Genomic DNA, 20,557 nt, shown 5'->3' with positions numbered 1-20,557 from the left:
CCTTCCTCCCTCCCTTCCTTCCTTCCTCCCTCCCTTCCTTCCTTCCTTCCTTCCTTCCTCCCTCCCTTCCTTCCTTCCTTCCTTCCTTCCTCCCTCCCTCCCTTCCTTCCTTCCTTCCTTCCTCCCTCCCTCCCTCCCTTCCTTCCTTCCTTCCTTCCTCCCTCCCTTCCTTCCTTCCTTCCTTCCTTCCTCCCTCCCTTCCTTCCTTCCTCCCTCCCTTCCTTCCTTCCTTCCTTCCTCCCTCCCTCCCTCCCTCCCTTCCTTCCTTCCTTCCTTCCTTCCTCCCTCCCTCCCTTCCTTCCTTCCTTCCTTCCTTCCTTCCTTCCTTCCTCCCTCCCTCCCTCCCTTCCTTCCTTCCTTCCTCCCTCCCTTCCTCCCTCCCTTCCTTCCTTCCTTCCTTCCTTCCTCCCTCCCTTCCTTCCTTCCTTCCTTCCTTCCTGTCTTGCAGCTCAAACATCTGAGGTTCATGTTTCAGATCTCAGAAGCTCAGCAGGGTCACTACTCAGATGGCGGACCACCAAAGAAGACTCTGCAGAGGAAGACAATGGCATGGCCAGCCACCTCTGCTTCTCAGTTGCCTTGAAAGCCCCTTTCTGGGGTCACTATAAGTCAGTTGTGACTTGACAGAACATACGTACATAATCAGTACAGCATTCCCAACAAGTTCCATTATGCCTCATCCCTACAATGACTCAGGATTAACGTCCCAGATTAAAACAAGGTAAATGTAACATAATTTGGCAGTATAAACAGAGAAATTGAATGATGCACTAAAAGATCAAATGGGAGACCCAGTTCACCAAAGGTGGTGCTAATGAACCTATTACGCAAGCACTGTGATGGCCTGTTCGCTTGCACCACAGAGGGACACCTAATTAGCAAAACGTTTCTTCTGCTCCACCTCTACAGTGATATTTTGAAAATGGTGGTTGAAAGAAGTCTAATTGCTTCGTTAGAAAGCGAGTGTGTCCAGAATGAAAAGTGCACACAGTGAGTGTCAGAGAAGTTCAAAATCGGAGCAGCTGCCTCTGCACTCGGACCAAGACTGTCAGAATGCAAGAGGGAGTATCTAGCCAAAATGGAGAAGGAACCAAATCACAACTTACACTTGGTTTTAATTAGCAGCATCATGAGGATTGGTAATGAGCAGTCATCCAAAAGGTCCCTGGTTCAAATCTCTGTTCTGTCCCTGACAAGTTAAGAAAGCCAGCAATATGGAAACTGTAATAATACTGACCCACCTTACAGGGCTGTTCTGACAATCTTTCCCATCTGTCTTCTTTATTGCAACCACCTAAAACATTTTTGTTCCTGAGTGCTGGGGGACTCTCAGCTATAGAAAGGGCAGGCTACACCCCTCTGTTGTGTGAACAGCACTTGATCATCATTGGAGGCAGGGCTTTTTGCAGCAGGTACTCCTTTGCATATCAGGCCACACCCCCTGATGTAGCCAATCCTCCAAGAACTTACAGGGCTCTTAGTATAGGGCCTACTATAAGCTCCAGGAGGATTGGCTACATGAGGAGTGTATGGCCTAATATGCAAAGGAGTTCCTGCTACAAAAAAAACCCTGATCAGAGGCCTTGTTTCAGGTGATCCCACCATTTACAGCTAGGCATGTGGCAACCTGAGAAAGGGCCTTCTTGGTCCTGGAACTGAAACTTTGGGACACCCTTCCCAAGAAGATTCACTGGTCTCTCTCAAGCATTGGGTTCCACCAGCGGGTGAAGACTGTTTTGTTTAGCGTACCCCCAATAAACTTTTATTGGCCATACTCCCTGGTTGTGATGTATGTGTTATTTGTACAGAACATAATTTGTTTATGTATTAAAAACATATTTGTTGTAACTGGTAGATGATCTCTTTCCAGAAAGTATAACAGACACTATCAATGAAAACATTAAAGTGAAACGAATGTAAATGTAAATATAAAAACACACTTGACAGTTTAAACACTAGCAAATGAATTTTGGCACTTCTATAGATCAGAGCCCACTTCATCAGATGTATGACTTGATACTGTTGTCAGGTCCCTGTATAGAGGTGTACAGGGAGAAAAGAAAGTTTGTGAAGGCCATAATGTCATGAAATTCAAGGGACAGCTGTAGGTCAGTCATATTTCTATAAAGAGCCTACATATATACAGGATAAAAACAGTGATCCATTCCCACCAGCAACAATGCTATTTGTCTTGCTAGCTATCCTAATTTAACACACAAAGAGGGGCAATTTCTCTCTTTAATATCAAGACCGAATCCCAATTCATTGAAATCGCTAAAGATTTCTAGCTTGGCAGCTTCATCCTAGACTAGAGCATCCTTTTGGAAGTCTTTTTTTGTTGAAGTGTGGTTGAGTTAAAGGTTTGAAGAGAAATTTCCAGGTTGCTACTGTTTTGTGAGTCTCTCCTCTGTTTCAAAAGGTATTTGAAACAGCAGTCTGGAAGGTAATGAAAAAAATGAAAGAGAGTGTGTAAGAGAGATTCCGCCGGCAAGAAAGAATCCCAGAGTTGACTTGATCCATTTGAGCACCAAGGAGAAAATGTTGCTGGAGGCAATACTGAAGAGTCTTGCCATGGCTACATTCTCTCTCTGGACCCACTTTTTCTGAAAAAACAGAAAGATCCGGAAATGATTCATAAATGACCCATCCCACTAAAAACAGGAACACCAGTGACCTACCTGTCATCTTCGACCATTTCACTAACAAGCTTAAAAGCACTGGAAAGGAATAGCGTGAAAGCCACAAAAGAGCCCAAACGAAGAAAAAAGGACATAAGATTTAAAGAGAAACTTGCATCCTTGGGAAGGTAAGTAATATTTTCCTCAGCATCTACCCCTTCCATAATAATCAGTCATAATGTCACTGAGGAAGATAGTCTATCTGACATCTGCAGTTCATGGAGAAAACTTCATTTTTCAGGATTTCCCTCACCTGAGAATTTGTGATTTTTTTTCAATTTAGAAGTCAGATATTGTCCTTGAAAGAAACAGCAATTCTGTTGAAGGCAAGATCAAGAACAAATGAGACATTTTTGTGATGTTCTTTTGGCATTTGGAGCTAGGAATCTTTAGCAAAAACTACTCACTAGCAAAAGCTACTCTCTAAAAAAGTATATTTAAGAATAAGAATCTTGTTCTGTGAAACTGCCTGGAAAGACAGGCGGTAACTTTTAAGAGACTTAAAGACTGTATAAGAGATGAATGGCTTGTTTCGGACAATGTACATCTTAACTTCAGACCATGTACATCTTAATTAATATGTATTTATATTTGCTGGGCACCTTTCAGAAGAAACTGAGGAAGCAGGCTGAGAAAATAGACGACTGCACAATAAAATAATCATATTAATCAGCAATAAGGGAGGAATTTCTTTCTTTCTCTCTCTCTTCCCCCCCCCCCCAAAATCAAGATAGTTTTGCAGGTTTTGATGCATTATTAAAACCTTTGTGGACAGAGATGAGTTTCGGATGAATATGCACAGCAATATTGCCTTTATATCATTGTCCTCTCAGTTCTGAATTTTTTCAAGCCATAGAGCCACTGAAATGAATTTAGGACAATGGTGTCTAATTGAACTGAAAGGAATAAAATCAGCTTCAAAGCAGTTATTCTGACCAGTTTATTTCGGCTGGTGTGGGCTATGGGGAATAAGGATCCACAGTATTCAAAACTGGAATTATCGAGTTTGATCGCACCGGTTTATTGGTGGAAAAGGAAGGATGGGTCCCCTTTGATGGTCCAAAAAGAGGTTATTGTGGGGATCAGGGGATCTGCATGGACAAAATCCGCATTGGTTGGGACTACAGTATGGAGGGGAAACAGGTGAGACTGGGTGAAAAATCTGGCTGGATTAAACTCATTACCTAGGTGACTCCAGATACTGGAATTTGATCCTTGCTTTTGCAAAGAACGGAACTCCAAGAAATGTAGCATCATGTCTTGTTCTAAATTGGTGATAAAATCTCACTCGGAAGGTTACTCTTCAGATCTATATTTTGTGCAGATGAAGAACACATGGTGGCTTTGTGTTTGTGGACTGCTGACTGCAATTTTACTTCCCATTAGTTGGCAAATGGTCCTGAAAGATTCCACTAATGAGTCAAGGTAAGGAGCAATTGTGAATGATAAATGCCATTGAGTTCTGCTGGACAAGGGTGGGTGAATCACGAGGGCTGAGACTTGCAATCATTGGCCACAGAAATTTGTAAGAAGGTAGATAGATAGATAGATAGATAGATAGATAGATAGATAGATAGATAGATAGATAGATAGATAGATAGATAGATAGATAGATAGATAGATAGATAGATAGATAGATAGATATAGCACAGTTTGCCCATTCATAGAGGCATGATTCTGAGTGCAGTAAATAAATCTCCCAAGAAGTATATTGCAAAAAAGGTAAACAAGCATTTATTCAAGTAGATTCAGTTCACATTCAGCTTGCAGTCAAAGCAGGAGAAAGAAGCCTAATCTAAAGAGTACTTTCCCCATAATGGCCAGTTAATCTGGTATCACGTTTATGGGAGTATGAGGGCATTATATCTATAGCAGACCTGCAGAGACAAGTTTCTCCATGGAAGGTCATGCACACATGGTGAGAGGGCAAAGGAGGGGGTGGAGTTCAGAGGGCAGCTCCCGGGTTAAGACAAAGAGAGGCATCCCATTCAAGGGGATAACACACTTAGAGGGATGTAGCACCCTGCAATGTCCAGGCATGCTGAATTGCTCACTCCAACAATATTTTCAAATCTGGCTCTCTAAAATCTGAAAACTTGCCCTGTGTTAGAAGCAACTAGTTGAAGAAAATGTTGGGAGATGCCTAGTATACTACTTGCCCAAATAAAGCAAGACAAATTATCTACACAAATTGAAATATGTATTATTGAAGCAAGAAGCAAACTGGAGATTCACACTGATTACAGGAGATTCATAAAGGGCTTAGGTAAAACTGGGTTGGAGTCCTTGTACGTTGCTGCAAGAATCAGAGCTGTGGAGTAGGGAAATGGGATTCCTTTCCATGCTTTAAATTCAAGGAGGAAAAGACTTCTAAGCACCCAGATTGTACCTCTCTTCCCACCCCCCACCCCCCTCCTGGGACTTAAAGTAACCTGAATTAAATTTTGCTGGAAGATGTCCTCTTCCTTCTGTAGGCATCTATAGGCTTCTGTGCATCTCAAAATAGTGCTTCTGTTAGTCAAAGCACCTCCAGAAACAGTGCAGATGGCAATATGTCACATGAATCATTGGGGTACTCACCTGCCAAAGTACCTCTTGCTCCATCTTCTCTCTTCCCTCCTGTACCATTTGCCCCTACAGGAAACAACTTTGAGGGAGGGGCAGCTAGCCTACTTCTCTGGCTCCATGTGTCACGTAGGCAAACAAGCCCCCTGTGGCTGTTTCCGCTTGAGAAAATGGTGCAAGAGAGAAGCCTGAAACCCCTCTTCCTCTCTTCCAGTGCTCTTGAAGATAACCCCCTTCTAGTAAGTACCTGCCCTCTCGATGGTCACCCTAGTTATGAAGCTAGCTTCTAGCTGAAAAATAAATAAACAAATGATCTTGTTCCCTTAATTATGGTTTCTGACACATTGCTGTGGAAATATTCAATACTGACCACACAAATAGAGGCACAGCTTCAGTTTAATTTAGAACATCATGGGTTATAAAGATATCCTCACGATGCTTTGGCTGATCTCTCTGACTTCTCTCAAACAGGTGGAAGTCTTATGCAACAGAAAGTGCCCATAGCTTTTCCTCCAACGTCAAGCGACATTCTGAAGGTACTTTTACCAGTGACTTTACTCAGTATCTGGACAAGATGAAAGCCAAAGATTTTGTTCACTGGCTCATAAATACCAAACGCTACAGGTATACAGCATTCACTTTTCCTTTAAACTTAATGGCAACACATTAGGATTGCTAAGACGGATTCAAGAAATATCTAGGGACTTTGGGGGTGGAGCCAGGAGACTTCGGGGATGGGGTTAGGAGAGATTGGGGGTGGAGCTAGGAGCAAGGGTGTGACAAGCATAATTGAACTCCAAAGGGATTCTGGCCATCACATTTAAAGGGACAGCATATCTTTTAAATGCCTTCCCTCCATTGGAAAGAATGAAGGATAAGGGCACCTTCTTTTGGGGCTCATAGGATTGAACCCCCTAGTCCAATCTTTTTGAAACTTGGAGAGTGCTTTGAAGACAGGTGCCAGATGGTATACTGAAAAATTTAGTGCCTCTATCTCAAAAAACAACCCCCCCAGCCCCAGATCAATTCTCCATTATACCCTATGGGGATCATTCTCCATAGGGAATAATGAAGTGCCTAGCAGACACCCCCCACACACACTTTCTGATGACCCTGAAGTGGGGGAGGGCCTCCAAACCAGGGGATTCCCTGCCCCCACTTGGGGATTAGTAAAACCAGAAAAATACTGTGTAACTATATGTTGTAAATAAATGCCAAACACATTTCTTACATGCAATTCTCATCTGTTATTCATATCAGTTTTATAAAGCAATGTCTATTGTCCAGAAATCCAACATAAATAAAGGACCAACATCAGATACTATGAAAAGTACCACAATCTGCTGTCTTTTACATCCCTCCTGGTGGCAGACGCAGACAGTACCAATTGATGTGATTCTGATGTGATTCTTCCTAGGGTAGCAGTCCTCAATCCTACAGGTGTGGCGACATGAGTCCTAGGTTCAAGTTGTGTTTCATTTGCCACTTCCATTGGCCACGTTTCTTAAAATCTGGAACCCATGCTAAGGCAACAGCTCACATAGGCTTTGTTACATCTCAGTAGTTTGCACGAATGGTTCAAACAATAAATTATTATTGTTATGGTTATTCCATTGATTAATTGTTTGGGTTGATTAATCAGCTACCTCCGAAATTCAAAATACCAATATGGTTTCTGTTAGAGATAATAAAAAGGCATAAGAACTTATATTTTAATACACAAAAGCGTCATTATCTTTTCATGCCCATTGATCATAATAACAAACCAGAATCAGATCATTTTCATCTTCTGTATTTAAAATTTCCCATTAATGACTAGGCCCCAGTAAAGTAAGATTTAATGGAGCTATTATTACAACCATGATGCCCTCCCCAACAAATAAAAACAGCCCAGGTGATAATCAAAAACTCCCTCTAAGCTGTGGAGTTTTGTGATCAAAAATTCTACTTTGTGAGTTGCCTACTGGTATTAAAATTGTGAGCTACTGTATAAATTAGCTTGTTCTGGGGCCATTTTTCCTGGGCTAAGACAGAAGTGTGTAAGTCAGAGGCTAAAAAACTGTGAGCTAGCTCACACTAACTCAGCTTAGAGGGGACACTGGTGATAACATATATTCACAATTCAGGGAGATGTCTAATATGGTTTAGATCTGGTGGATGAGGGCTGCTTTTGCACTTTTACTAGTGAGGTATTTCATTTCTATCCTGCCCTTCTTTTACAGAGTTCAAGATAGTGTACATGATTCTCACCACCAGAACCACAACTCTGTGAGAAAGGTTAGGCTGATGCAAGAGAGGGACTGGTCCGAGATCACTCATGGAGCTGTACGGCAGAGTAGAGGATTTGAACCAAAGCCTGCCTGGTCCTAGCCTGACATCTTCTGAACCACATCAGCTTTCACATTTAGCATTTTAATTTTTGTTAACAACCACTGTTTTCCTTCTTATCCACAGCTCTACAAAAAGATTCATTAAAGAAAAACCCAACATCATACGTTTCCTGCCTAGCTTCTTTTGGTAAGCACAGCTGCATGTGAAAATACAACATTTGTCCTTCCCATACGTTGTCATAGCTGTTTCAATCCAGTTTGGTGAGAGCCAGTTTGGTGTAGTGCAGGGGTGTTGAACTAATTTGTTATGAGGGCCAGATTTGACATAAATGAGGCCTTGTTGGGCTACGCCATGCCGGGTTTGGCTGAGGTATGTGTACCTATTTAAGATTAGGTAGCAGAGATATAAATTTTATAAAGAACACAAACAAACACAAATATATTTTTTAAAAAACTTAAAACATGCTTAAAACCAGACCTTAAATTCATTGGGAGCTCACAGAAGCACAGCTCCTGAACCTTTCTGAGACTTCCGCCTCCTTCTTCTGAGAGTTCCTTGTACATTGAATAGTATGTGCAGCTGCATAACAATCCCTGGATGAGCTCCACCACCTATTTTTATACAAAATAACCTCTGCTTAAAACGTTAGCACTCATTGGTCTTAAAGATGTTTTCTTTGTATTTCTCCCAGGGGATCCAGGTAGGCTTCCCAAATCCCCCACCTTGCCTGGTGACCCCCAATTTGGAGCCTTCTTCCCCCGCTAGCCAAAAATCTGGAAAGCGGGGGGGAATGGTGGCCCTTCCCACCCAGCCCCGATCTCAGCAGCTTTTCCTTGCCCTGTCCTTCCCACCCAGCCCCGATCACAGCAGCCTTTCTTCAGTTTTCCCAGGCTGCTTCCGGTCCCAATCTGCTGGCTGGCGGGGGAGGGGGGGAGAGAGGGAGCCCCGCCCGCAAAGGACCATGTGCCTTTGCACCTCCAGAGGCTTGACTTGAAAGGCTTCCATTTAGGATGGTGTGTCTGTGTGTTTTTCTGTGAAGAAGCTGGCAGCAAATGGTGAGTAGAGAGGCTGATCCGCTGCTTCAGACTGGCCAGAAAGAGGGGGGGGGGGGGGAGAGGGAAACGTCTTCATTATTTCCTATGTGATTGATTCTCATAGGGTATAATGGGGAATTGTTCTGGAGGTTTGGGGGGCTCTGGGGGAGCTGTTTTTTGAGGTAGAGGCACCAAATTTTCAATATAGTATCTAGTGCCTCTTCCCAAAGTACCCACCAAGTTTCAAAACGATTGGACCAGGGGGTCCAATTCTATGAGCCCCAAAAGAAGGTGCCCCAATCCTTCATTATTTCCTAAGGAAGGAAGACATTTAAAATGGTGTGCTGTCCCTTTAAATGTGATGGCCAGAACTCTCTTGGAGTTCAATTATGCTTGTCACACCCTTGTTCCTGGCTCCGCCCCCAGTGTCTCCTGGCTCCATCCCCAAAGTCCCAAGATATTTCTTGAATTGGACTTGGCAACCCTATATCCAGGGAACTGGGCAAAAGAAGCTCTGGCTCTTTTCTTCTTTCCCCAGGGGATGGGGGGGAGCCTCAGCCAATAGAGAAGAGAGAGGCTTGGCTCAGTAGCTCTGCTGTGCAATTATGAGACCCTGGAAAAATAAGCTCTGCCCTCCCCACTTCTTACCCAAGGGAGAAGGCTCAGCCAATGGAGAAACAGGTTTTGGTCTGTATCTCCTGTGTGATTGAGCAAGCTGTTATGCAGAAGGAAGCAAGAAAGAGGGAGAAGGAAGCAAATGACAGCCAGTTGCTTGACGGCCTGATGGGAGCCCTCCAGGGCCTGATTCGACTCCCAAACTGCATGTTTGACACCCCCTGAACGGTTAAGTGTGCAGACTCTTATCTGGGAGACCTGGGTTTGATTCCCCACTCCTCCACTTACAGCTGCTGGAATGGCCTTGGGTTAGCCACAGCTATTGCAGGAGTTGTCCTTGAAAGGGCAGCTGCTGTGGGAGCCCTCTCAGCCCCACCCACCTCACAGGGTGTCTGTTGTCAGGGGAGAAGATATAGGAGATTGTAAGCTGCTTTGAGTCTCTGATTCAGAGAGAAGGGCAGGGTATAAATCTGCAGTCTCCTTGGAGAAGGGCAGGCTAAAAATATATTGAATAAACCACAAACCTACAAGCTAGTGAAATTTAATAGCATAATTGCTCATCTCTTTGCCACTCCCACTTTAGAAGGTCCACATTTGCAACTCGGATTGTTCTAGGGTTCATGATAACGAAAGCCAAAGTACTCCCTAAGATGGCCTGCCTCCTTCTGGGTAGAAATTCAGACTCTTCCCAAATCCTTCCCCCTAATGTTTGATACTGGTTTTATTGAGCCTGTAAGAACAGTACCAACCTGCCCCATATTGCTGCCCCCAACCAACTCATTACAATTATTATATAGTCCAGGCTATAAGACTGCCTACTTGAGACACAAATTCATGCCTCTGCTGATCCTTTGATAGTCCTCATAGTAGTAGGTAACAAGAGGACTATGGAGACTACACACAGAAGAATGCATAACTCTTGTACAGTGATTCTTTCTTTTTTTGTGATTTTCCCCCCCACAAATACACTAATCACTTGATCCAAAATTAATATGTATCACAATATATGATCCTGAAAGTAATACAGCAGTAATAACTAAACAAAAGAAATAAATATCTGCATAAAAGTAGCCCTTTCCCATAAAATCTTACATCAGTAGTCTGTTTTATATTCAGACCCACAAATAAAAGCCCTAGTTTATTCTCTCTCTTTTTAATGTGTGTGTGAAGGGGTATGTGCTTGCATGCCTGGAAGCCATGGTGATTTCTGGTGACCCTTAATAGGGCTAGGGTGTTTTTCAGAGAGGTGGCTTATATTGCCTGCCTCTGTGTCCAGGCCTGGTATTCCTTGGAGGTCTACCTTCCAAGTACTTGCCAGGGTCAGCTCTGCTTAGCTTCCAAGATCTAATGAGATCGGGCTTGCCTGGGCTACCCAGGTTAAGGTAATATTCTTAACTTCAAACATCTAACAACATATATTGCTATCTTTTAACTTAAAGAACTTCTTTTTATATGGGAATTATTTAAACATCTGGTTTACATAGGTTATTACTTATGTTATTAGTGTTTATCCAACTGATTGGTTTATCCAACATATTTTTATACAACTGCTTTTTAAATCAAAGGTGTCTTGCATGCAGCAATGCTTCTCAGACGTTGTGCTGTTGATTCAGCATAGTGCAGCAGCAATGGGACTTCCATGGTGGGTTGCCCCCCAATTCCCCTCCCCAGTTCCCTATGCTGGCCATTTCTGCCCACACAACCAAGGGGCCTTTTAAGGGTTTTTTAAAAAAAAATTAACAAATTGCTAAAACATTATAACACTACAGTCATTTGTCAGTTACTTATTCTTAAAAGACTGGGGGGGGGGGGTGTGGCATAAGGTAGAAATGCCAGAAAAGAGAAAGGGAAGAGGTTCTTGTGGCGAGGAAAAAAGAGACACTAATTCAGGACCTCCAACAAGCAATATTTAAGGAGAGTGTATATGAATTATACAAGTATTCACATGTCCAACATAGGATAATCCTTGTGCCCCCACCTGCACACATATTAGTACACAAAGAACACTTGCCACTATAATTCAGAAGGTAAACATGTATTGCATATAGCAGAAATCATACAATCTATCCAAAAGCACAAGTGCTCTTTCACAGGAGAAGAAAAAATAACAGCAATGCATGTTGCATTTGGCAATAATCTATCCAGGATTGTACAATCTCATACAAAAGGTATCAATGCCAAAAAAATTAGAAGGTAAGATGAGCTCCAACTCGTTTCAATATGAGTTAAGGTATCTTCTTTATTATACATGACCAAATATCAAGCTTTTAAAATGCTGGAAACAATGAAAACAGCCCATATGTTGTCACATGAATAGTTGTGCCTTATAGTAAGCCTGAGATTCAGGGTCCATTATTACCATGCAGTTTATCCTATTTGGGGGGTGGGGGGGAATGAGTACCAGTATGGGTGGTATCAGGAACAATCTGGATTTTCCCATCCACATCACTCTTCCCTTGCTTTGTTGCTATCTACTTAAAAAACATAGTGTAGTAAAGCAGGCCTAGGAAAGCTGGCACGAAACCCCACCCTTGACAAAATCCAAAAGATGCACAAAATCACCGTGATGCTATGTAGAAGCATGCACTTAAAATAATTCATTTTAACTTCAGTTTGGGTGCTTATTTTTAATTCATAATATTCATTATGCTTTTTTCCAGATTTCCCCCCTCCCCAGAGAATCCAGAAATAGGAATCACCATATTTTGATGCCTGGCCTCATCTTACATGGGAATCTTTACTTTTAAAATGGTCCACCGTCACTTTTTCACCCATCATTGTTGCCAGATGGCTGAGCTACGGATGCTTCTTTAACTTGTTATTAATAATGTCTATGATATACAATGTCATATTAAAACAAATTGCTTTTTAGCCTTCACCTCTCTTATTTTTCCAATATTTCTTGCAAGGTTTCTAAAATCTAAAGGAAAAGGTTAAAGGGGCAAAAAGAATGTTCAGGAGGTTCTAATTTTAGTAGGATACAGATGCCAAACAGTACAGCAGCAAATGCTTTTAGCAGCATCTCTTTCTTTTAAATTTCAGATCAAGGAAATATTTAAATGAACAAATCTACACATGATAACTCAAAAACATTAAAAAAAAAAGTACAGGTAGCCTGTTTCATACATGTGGTCTGGAGGAAGTTAATTTTCTAGGATGCACATTTGTGATTTAGGTTGCAGAGCTAAGTAGAAGCCAGGCTTCTATCATGATGAAGTGACCTGGTGTCATTTTATACCCTATCTGTCTTCATCCTCTGGGGAAACCCTAGTATATAGGCACATGGGTCAGCTGGATTTCTTTGGAACTCTATAAACAAGTCTTTTCCAGCTCTGCCTGGCTTTTTTTGGAAGAGCAGGCACCTCCTTTCAGCATTGTCTTGACTAAAGGGCTTCATGAAAAAACAAGCTTGAGCTGGATCAGGGCATGTAAGAGATACCATGACTGCAAATGAAAAGCAAGAAGTAACCTCAGCCTGAAAGGGAAGGGGGTGTTGATGATGGAAATGGATGTTGATGGGTCAGCCTGGCCTGTAGCAGCTCTTTAATATCTTTGCCTCAGACTGTTCTCTGTTATACACAGTATCTGGCCTATGGTGGTTCTTGACAAGTCTCTGACTCCTGAAGCTAATTTCTAGGGTTCTGACCATTATCACCAATAGCAAAGACCTCGGTTTTCTGTTCATTTCATATTGGCTCACAACAGAATTCATGGGCTATATATACATGCAACTCACAAAAATACATGCACATAATCACCCCTTTCTTCTCTGTTATAATTAACATAGTGGAACCAGCTTGCACTTACTCATGGATGACCATATCCCAAAGACTTTTCCCATTCCACCATATTTCTGAAACACCCGCTATATCTAAATTGTTATTTAGCACCTAGCACTATTCCTCCCACATCTTTGCATGCAAGTTTCTAGCACTGGCATAGAGACATTTATAACATGTTTCCCCTGCCAGCAACCTTCGCTTCCCTCAGCCCTTCTGTCTCCACACATGGCCCTCCTTTGGCATCCTACTCACACTAAGTCCCAAGTTCTACTGTGCTCCTGTCAATAACACACTGTCACCCATTTGAATCAAGTTGTCTTGAATCAGAGGTTTCTCAACTTTTGTCAGCTTCACCCTTGAATTAGTTGAAAAGCTGCTCTGCCACCTTTTTGATATGAAGGGCCAGCAGTTTGGTTCCCCTTTGGTTCAAGTGAAGCCCATTTCTTTTGTGCAGGTCTATCTTGTCCGAGAAACTTCCCCCACACCTAACAAATCTAAACCATTCCTCCTGGCACCACATTCCATGCATTAAGACTCTTCATCTGTGCCTGTCTAGCTGAAACTGCACATGGAACCTGTAACAATTCTGACAATGCTACCTATTTATTATCTATTTATTTATGGAATTTATATCACCCCCCAATCCCACCAAGGCAGACTCAGGGCAAGTAACAACATAAAACATATACATCAATCAAAATCCTAACAGCATTATACCAATAAGTTACAATACACAGCAAGATGGCCACAGTATGTAGAACTGACAATAGTTGATATAACAGATGTCCTACACAATAAACGGTAAAAGGCAGATCTGGCCAATATACAGCCAGTATACAGCAGGAGGGGCAGATCAAGACAGATGTCTGGAGCTCACCGGAAAGCCTGACAAAAGAGCTCCGTTTTACAGGCCCTGTGGAACTTTTGAGGTCTCAGCATTTACCTCTCTTCCTAATCACCTACAGGAATGCAGAGCTACATTTCCCCATGTCATTGGTGGCAATACACACCGCACCTATCAGTTCCTCCCTAGCACTCTCTATCAACCCGTCTATAAAGCATGTGATGTCTGAAGGCCTTCACACAGATCAGGCAAGTCACCATGATCTCAAAATGCCCATGACAGACCCTGCTTTCTATATTCGTAACAACTGAATCTCCCATTACTAATATCTCATCTCCCCCCAACCTCAGAGAAATATCCTCAGTACAAGAGAATACTGGTTCATCATCCAAGGATAGGGCCCCTTTTAGGGGATGCTGTCGTTCATCCACAGCCTGACACCATCCAACGTTGAGACCATCTGATTTCCCACTGGTTTGGCTACTAAATTTTTCCTTTCTCTTGAAGAAACATGCGAAAATGCTCCAGAGGGGACACCCCCAGAGCTGGCCCAGGTGCCCCCTGAACTGTGGGCTCAGCATTCAAAAGATGTGGAGCAAACCAGGTACAAATTGCCAGCAAAGGAACAAGCCCTTCCAAATATCCCCTTTCCAGGGTTATATGGGGCACCTTTGAGAATTAATCTCCTCGAAGCTCTTCCTCTCCCATCTCACGAGTTCAAAGCAGGCTCCGGAAAGAACTTTCAGAGCGAAGACATGAGGCACGCCGATGCTTCAGATTTCTCAGCCCTGAGTTTTAGCAGAGTCGCTGCCACCCAGGCAGCAGGCTGATTGAGGCTCCCATATAACTCCCACCAAGGACCTGATAACCTTGTGGAAGAAACAAGTCTATTCTCTGGCTTGCATCCATGCTCCTTACTGATCTGCTTGGTACCCTGACCTTTTGGCTTTTGGACACTGACTTCTGATTTGCAATTTTGCTTTGGTGATTTGGTTCCTGCTTGACTTCCTGGACTTTGACCTTTGACTGGCTTTGGACTCCCACCTGCCTGCGCCCTGAGAATGTGACACATCACCCCTGTCACCGCCTTCCTCTTGGATCAAGGAGCAACAGAAAAGTGTGCCAGTCCTTGATGCACAAGAGAACCAGGTTTTCAATTATACCCAGTCCTGCCACAATATTCGCCTCCATTCCCCCAGAATCTTTTCAGTGTGGTAGATGTCTGCCATTCATTCTTCCCTATCCTGGTTAATGAAGATTCCAGATTTTTTTTTGCCTTCACCTACCTTTGCCTGCCAGTGAGGTGCATGGAAAGCTCTTCTGTTTTCTATCAAGTATTAAAAGCTGATCTTCACATTTTTGTGTCACTCTCCGCAAGAGTTCTGCAAGAGTTCAATATTTTGATAACGTTGCTCCTCCAAATGAGGATGCCTGATGTTCTGATTCTCTTGCTCTCCTGTCTCATTTAGCTCAGCAGAGACACAAGGTTTCATCGTCAGAACTCCAGTGGATTCTCCCTCCTGTCGAATATTTGGGTCCTATGCTTTCTTGCAATCACAATAAACTCATTCAAAGGACTCTGTCTGTCTCCTTGCTGTCAGCCTCCCAGCAGATGAGCCCCATCAGCTATAGGCCAGTTCCTGGACAGCCCCATCCTTGACTTTTACCAGGGACTCCAGAATCAATAACCCACTCATATCTGGCAGGGCCGTTGCCTGCCAATGTTGGTCCTCTCATTAGACATTTTTGGAGGGTAATTTTTCAGCTTATCAGGATAACTGGTATAACATTACCTGAAACCTGGGAACAGCGTTACTCTCATTTAGGACTATTCATATAGGTGATAAAATCAAAATACGACTAATAGCAATATTTAATTACAGTAGCTAGTGTAGCAGGAGACCCCACAATTGGTGGTTGGTCAGCAGACAGTGGACAGAATTCTCAGTAAAAAAATGCCAAGACTCTTCAACTCCTACTTTGAATATCTGGCATACCAAAGTATGGGGATTTATTGTATTTAATAAAATTACCAGCTGTGCTATTTTCCCTAATACAGAGTCCTACCAGGAAAACTTTCAAAGGCTTTGATATCCTGTAACATTACCTAGCTAAATGCGAAACTCTTCCAAGCAACCCAGTGTATTGCTAATTATTATACTTTTAATTTGTATGGCATTGAAGGCTACCTTTTTCTTACCCTTCCATCTATATGATACCAGACTGATATAACATGTTGCCTTTATCGCTGTTAAGATTATGTCTTTTAATGTACCTGTATTTTCACAATAATAAATTGTTTTTGGAGGAAAAAAAACAACTGGACTGCTTAAATACTCCACCTCACTAGTTTTCTAACAGGGTTAGCTGGCAAGCCAGTTGGGATATAAATCTTTTAATAATGGGGACATGACAGACCATTAATCATTCTGAGTCATGATGTCTGTGGGCTGAACTCTTCTATCTACCTATCTGGTGCGTTTTTATCCACCCTTCCTCCTAGTCTGACACACTGACCAGTACACCACACTGACTTTCCTTCCTATCAGAAGAAAAAAATGTTTTTCCAGATTCCAAGACAAGTGTGACACAATGCACATTTCTTCAGAAGACCTACCTGAAGGATGATAAGAGCACATTGCTAAATTCATCATGGCTTGGGGAACAGTTTGTGGTATTTCCAAGACTAGAGGTGTAGCAATGATTTTAGCACAACATCTGTCATTGGCGAAACATGTTCGGAGTGACAAGGAAGGAGGATAAGTTACAATAAAGGACCTTCTACATTATTTAATTGACATTCTGTTCAGTGGATTCACTAGACACCAGAAAAGAACTCCTTTTTTAAAAACAACAGCTCTTCAGAGTCATAGGAGAGTTCCTAAGGGATAGTTGGTCACTGGCATGGAATTTTAAAACAACTCAACAAGATAAGCCAGGAAAAAAATTCCAGAAGTTTCTCTACAAGTTGGAGCACTGAAGAGTCTGGGGCTTTTCAATTTAGAGAGACAACTAAAGGGGGAGTATGATAGAGGTTATAAAAGTATGCATGGGGTGGAGGAAATTGACAAAGAGACATTTTTCTCCCTCACCCAAAATACTAGAACTCTAGGGCAGGGTTGGCCAACGGTAGCTCTCCATATGTTTTTTGCCTACAACTCCCATCAGTCCCAGCCAGCATGGCCAATGGCTGGGGCTGATGGGAGTTGTAGGCAAAAAACATCTGGAGAGCTACCGTTGGCCAACCCTGCTCTAGGGCATCCAATGAAACTGGAGGGCTGTAGGCTCAGGACAAACAAAGGATATACTACTTTACACAGAGAGTGATTACAATGTGGAATTTGCTACCAGATGTAGTGATGGCCACAGGAATAAACAGCTTCAGAAGGGGATTAGATAGAACCATGGAAGATAAGTCTGTCAATCACTACTAGCCATGGTGACTGAGGGGAACCTTCGCATTCAGAGGCACTAAACCTTTGAATTCCAGAGCCAGGAGGCAACATCAGGGGAAGCCCTTGGCCTCTATGACCTGTTGTTGGCCATCCATAGGAACTGGTTGGCCACTGTGTGAGACAAGATGCTGGGCTAGATGGACCACTGGTCTGATCCAGCATGGCTCTTCTTATGTTCTTAAGAGCACATACACCAATTAGATCTGCTTGACATGTGAAATTAATGTCCAAACGAGACACTAATTCTTCTTTTTTACCATTTTTAACTTAATCAGATGAGTAGTTCGGCCTTCCATAGCCACCCCTCTTCTCCGGATTAAAAGAGTGTGATCACATGCACATATCTGCCCCCCATGTCCCACTCATCCTTACTTACAGGTTTAATAGCCACCAGTAAATTTGGGTGGCTTCCCCAGCGAAGTGTTTTCATGACAGGTTTCCAACTGTGTGATCGCCATAGTATGTCATGGAAATACATGAGCTTTGTGATCATTCCACTCCATTTTTAGCACATAATTTCCCCCCCACCCCGCTCCAAGGTGCACTTCAGCACCCCCATTGAACCGGCCAGGAGTTCATGGGCTCTTGTCTGCTTCTGTGCACACACAGCAGAAATTTGGGAAGGGAAACATCCTAGTCGTGAGTCTGTGGTTGTGGTGTGTTAGTGATGTGAATGGCCACCCATGGGCCCATGCCACTTTGATGCCAGCTTAGTGGCTATCATCTGATCAACCCAAAGTGGCGTAAAATCAAGCTGCTTTTTAAAAGCTGAGATACTGCCATGGCAACCTCCCCATCTGATCACACTCCAGGTTAGATGTGGTTTTGGTTTCCTGTCTTTAATCTACAATGGAAGAACATCAGGTCTTAGTCAGACAGTTTGGTCAGATCATGCCTGAGTCAAAGGGATGCTAAGTATTTATTATTCAAATTTATATTTCACCCTCCCCACAAGGGCAGATAAGGAAGAAGGGTTGGTTCTTGTTCCCCACTTTTCTTTACCGATAGGAGTATCAAAGCACATTACAATCACCTTCCTCTCCTCTCCCCACAACAAGCACCCTGTGAGGTAGGTGGGGCTGAGGGAATGTGACTGATCCGAGATCACCCAGCAGATTTCATGGGTGGGAGCGGGGAATCAAACCTGGTTCCATCAGATCAGAGTCCACTGCTCTTAACCACTATGCCATGCTGGCTCTCCATATAGTATAAAAAATAAGACAGAGACTGAAGTGGTTCTACCTTGCTCCTTGACCTTTCCGGGCACACCCGACTGGTTAATAAGAAGCAGGGTACCTCTGAACTTTGTGTATGCTCATGGGAAAATGCTAATCTCAGTAAACATGATTAGCTGGTCTCTGCTCCCAGGCACATACCTTGCTCTGATCAAAGAGTTTTGTATAACTCAGCTATTTCACTTCAGACAAGTCTTGTGACTATCTTGTATGACTCAATAAAAGGCTGGACAAGACTCCAGTAAGGCAGCTCATGCCGCGACCTGAAGACTCACTGCTTGACTCGTTCTCTGCTTCAAGAGACGTTAGACCATAATATTTATAATTTTATATACTTTATTTATAGTCAGCCTTTCTCACAGAATGGATTACAGAGTGTAAGTCAAAGCAAAAAATATTAGACCTGATATGTTACACAATTCACCTCAGTATAAATCAATGCAGTGAGAGAAAGATAGTGCAGAAAGCAAGCAGATAATATATAATATATGCAGTGATATATTTCACACTGTTTCCCTTTATAAAAGTGCCTTCCTGAACCATTTTGTTATAATATAGCCTTCGTACTATTATAAAAAAATGCCCTCCTGAACAATTCTATTTTACATAGATTATGAAATGCCAGGAGCATGGGAGCCTTCCTGATCTCTTCAGTCAGGCCATTCCACAAGGTGGGGCCACCACAGAGAAGGCACATATAGACAGTTGTTGATCTTACCCATTTACAGAGTAGCACCTGCCAGAAGTCCTGCTCAGATGAGGAAAGCTATGGAACATAGCAGCAGAGGCAGTCCTGCACATAAGAGGGTCCAAGGCCATGCAAGGCTTTGTATATGATAGTCAGTACATTACAGAATGGCTGTAATTTGCATGTCCCTCCACCTAGTTCCTGATAATAACAGAGCTGAAGCATTCTGTACGAACCAGAGTCTCCAAGTTGACTTCAATGGCAGACCCATGTAGAGTTCATTATAATAGTCTAGTTCTGATGTTACTGTGGCATGGATCCCGGTAGCAAGATCAGCCAAGTCAAGGTAAGGTGCCATATTCCAGACTAAATGAAGTTGAGAGGAAGTGTTTTTGCAGCTGCATGAACTTACTTCTCCAACTGTAATGCCGAATCCAATATAACCCTGAGATCCGTGACTGATTCAGCAAGAATCTGCTAAACTGCTTCAAAGGTGGGAAGCACAATGTCCTTCATGACCTAGCCTTTCCAATCAGCACTCCTACCTATCTCCATCTTGTCAGGGTTCAAATTATTTCCTCTTTACCGTTTAAGCACAGTAGTCAGGCTGTGGCTCAGAACCTCTACTGCATCACTAGGAGATTTGAACAGAGAGAAAGAGAGCTGGGTGTCTTCAGTATATTGATGATAAAGGTAAAGGTAGCCCCCTGTGCAAGCACCAAGTCATTACCAACCCATGGGGTGACATCACATCATAACGTTTTCTTAACGTGGTTTGCCATTGCCTTCCCCAGATACCCAACTGTAAAATGACATCTAATTGACAGCTAATTGACAGATGTCAGGGGTGTTGAACCCATTTGCTATGCGGACCAGATCTTACATAAATGAGACCCTGTCAGGACGGACCATGTGTGTCATACAATGCAATGCCAGGTAGCTGAGATATAAGCTTTATTAAAGACACAGACAAACACAATTAAAGATTTAAAAAAAACCACTTAAAATAAACATGCTGAAAAGATTAGCATTCTTGCAATATTTTGTTTATTTTACAGTCTCTAATTACTCTTGCTCTGAATTATTGCAACAGCATCTGGAGACAATGTCTGTGCTGTAGCAATCTTGAGTATGCTGTTCAGGTATGTATCTGTAAGTTGCAAACCTACTTTTGATTTATTGTTGGAAATTGTGAGCTTTTGTACATAAATGGCTTCATATGTTGGTCAGCCAATGGAGAAAATAGAGGCTTTGCTCTGTAGCTCCTGTGCATTTAAGCAAGCCTGGAAAAAGCAACCTGTGATGCAGAAGGAAGCAAAAGAGAAGGAAG

General features: G+C 42.7%; 1 protein-coding gene across 2 annotated transcripts; it reads left to right on the top strand.

Moving 5' to 3' along the window:
* The first annotated feature begins 3,989 nt into the window (after positions 1 to 3,989).
* On the top strand, positions 3,990 to 12,094 carry LOC132581641 (exendin-3-like). 2 transcript variants are annotated; one of them, XM_060252990.1, is made up of 4 exons: positions 3,990 to 4,103; positions 5,715 to 5,867; positions 7,698 to 7,760; positions 11,901 to 12,094. In XM_060252990.1, coding segments are annotated over exons 1-4 (318 nt in total). In that variant the 5' UTR covers positions 3,990 to 4,002; the 3' UTR covers positions 11,902 to 12,094. The 2 variants fall into 2 exon arrangements, with proteins under 2 accessions (XP_060108973.1, XP_060108974.1); XM_060252991.1 differs by having other exon boundaries at positions 11,884 to 12,094.
* The last annotated feature ends 8,463 nt before the right edge of the window (positions 12,095 to 20,557 follow it).

The sequence above is a fragment of the Heteronotia binoei genome, chromosome 13, assembly GCF_032191835.1.
Source record: "Heteronotia binoei isolate CCM8104 ecotype False Entrance Well chromosome 13, APGP_CSIRO_Hbin_v1, whole genome shotgun sequence".
Classification (NCBI taxonomy): domain Eukaryota; kingdom Metazoa; phylum Chordata; class Lepidosauria; order Squamata; family Gekkonidae; genus Heteronotia; species Heteronotia binoei.
The sequence above is the reverse complement of the archived record's forward strand: the minus strand, read 5'-3'. Positions and strand labels throughout refer to the sequence as shown.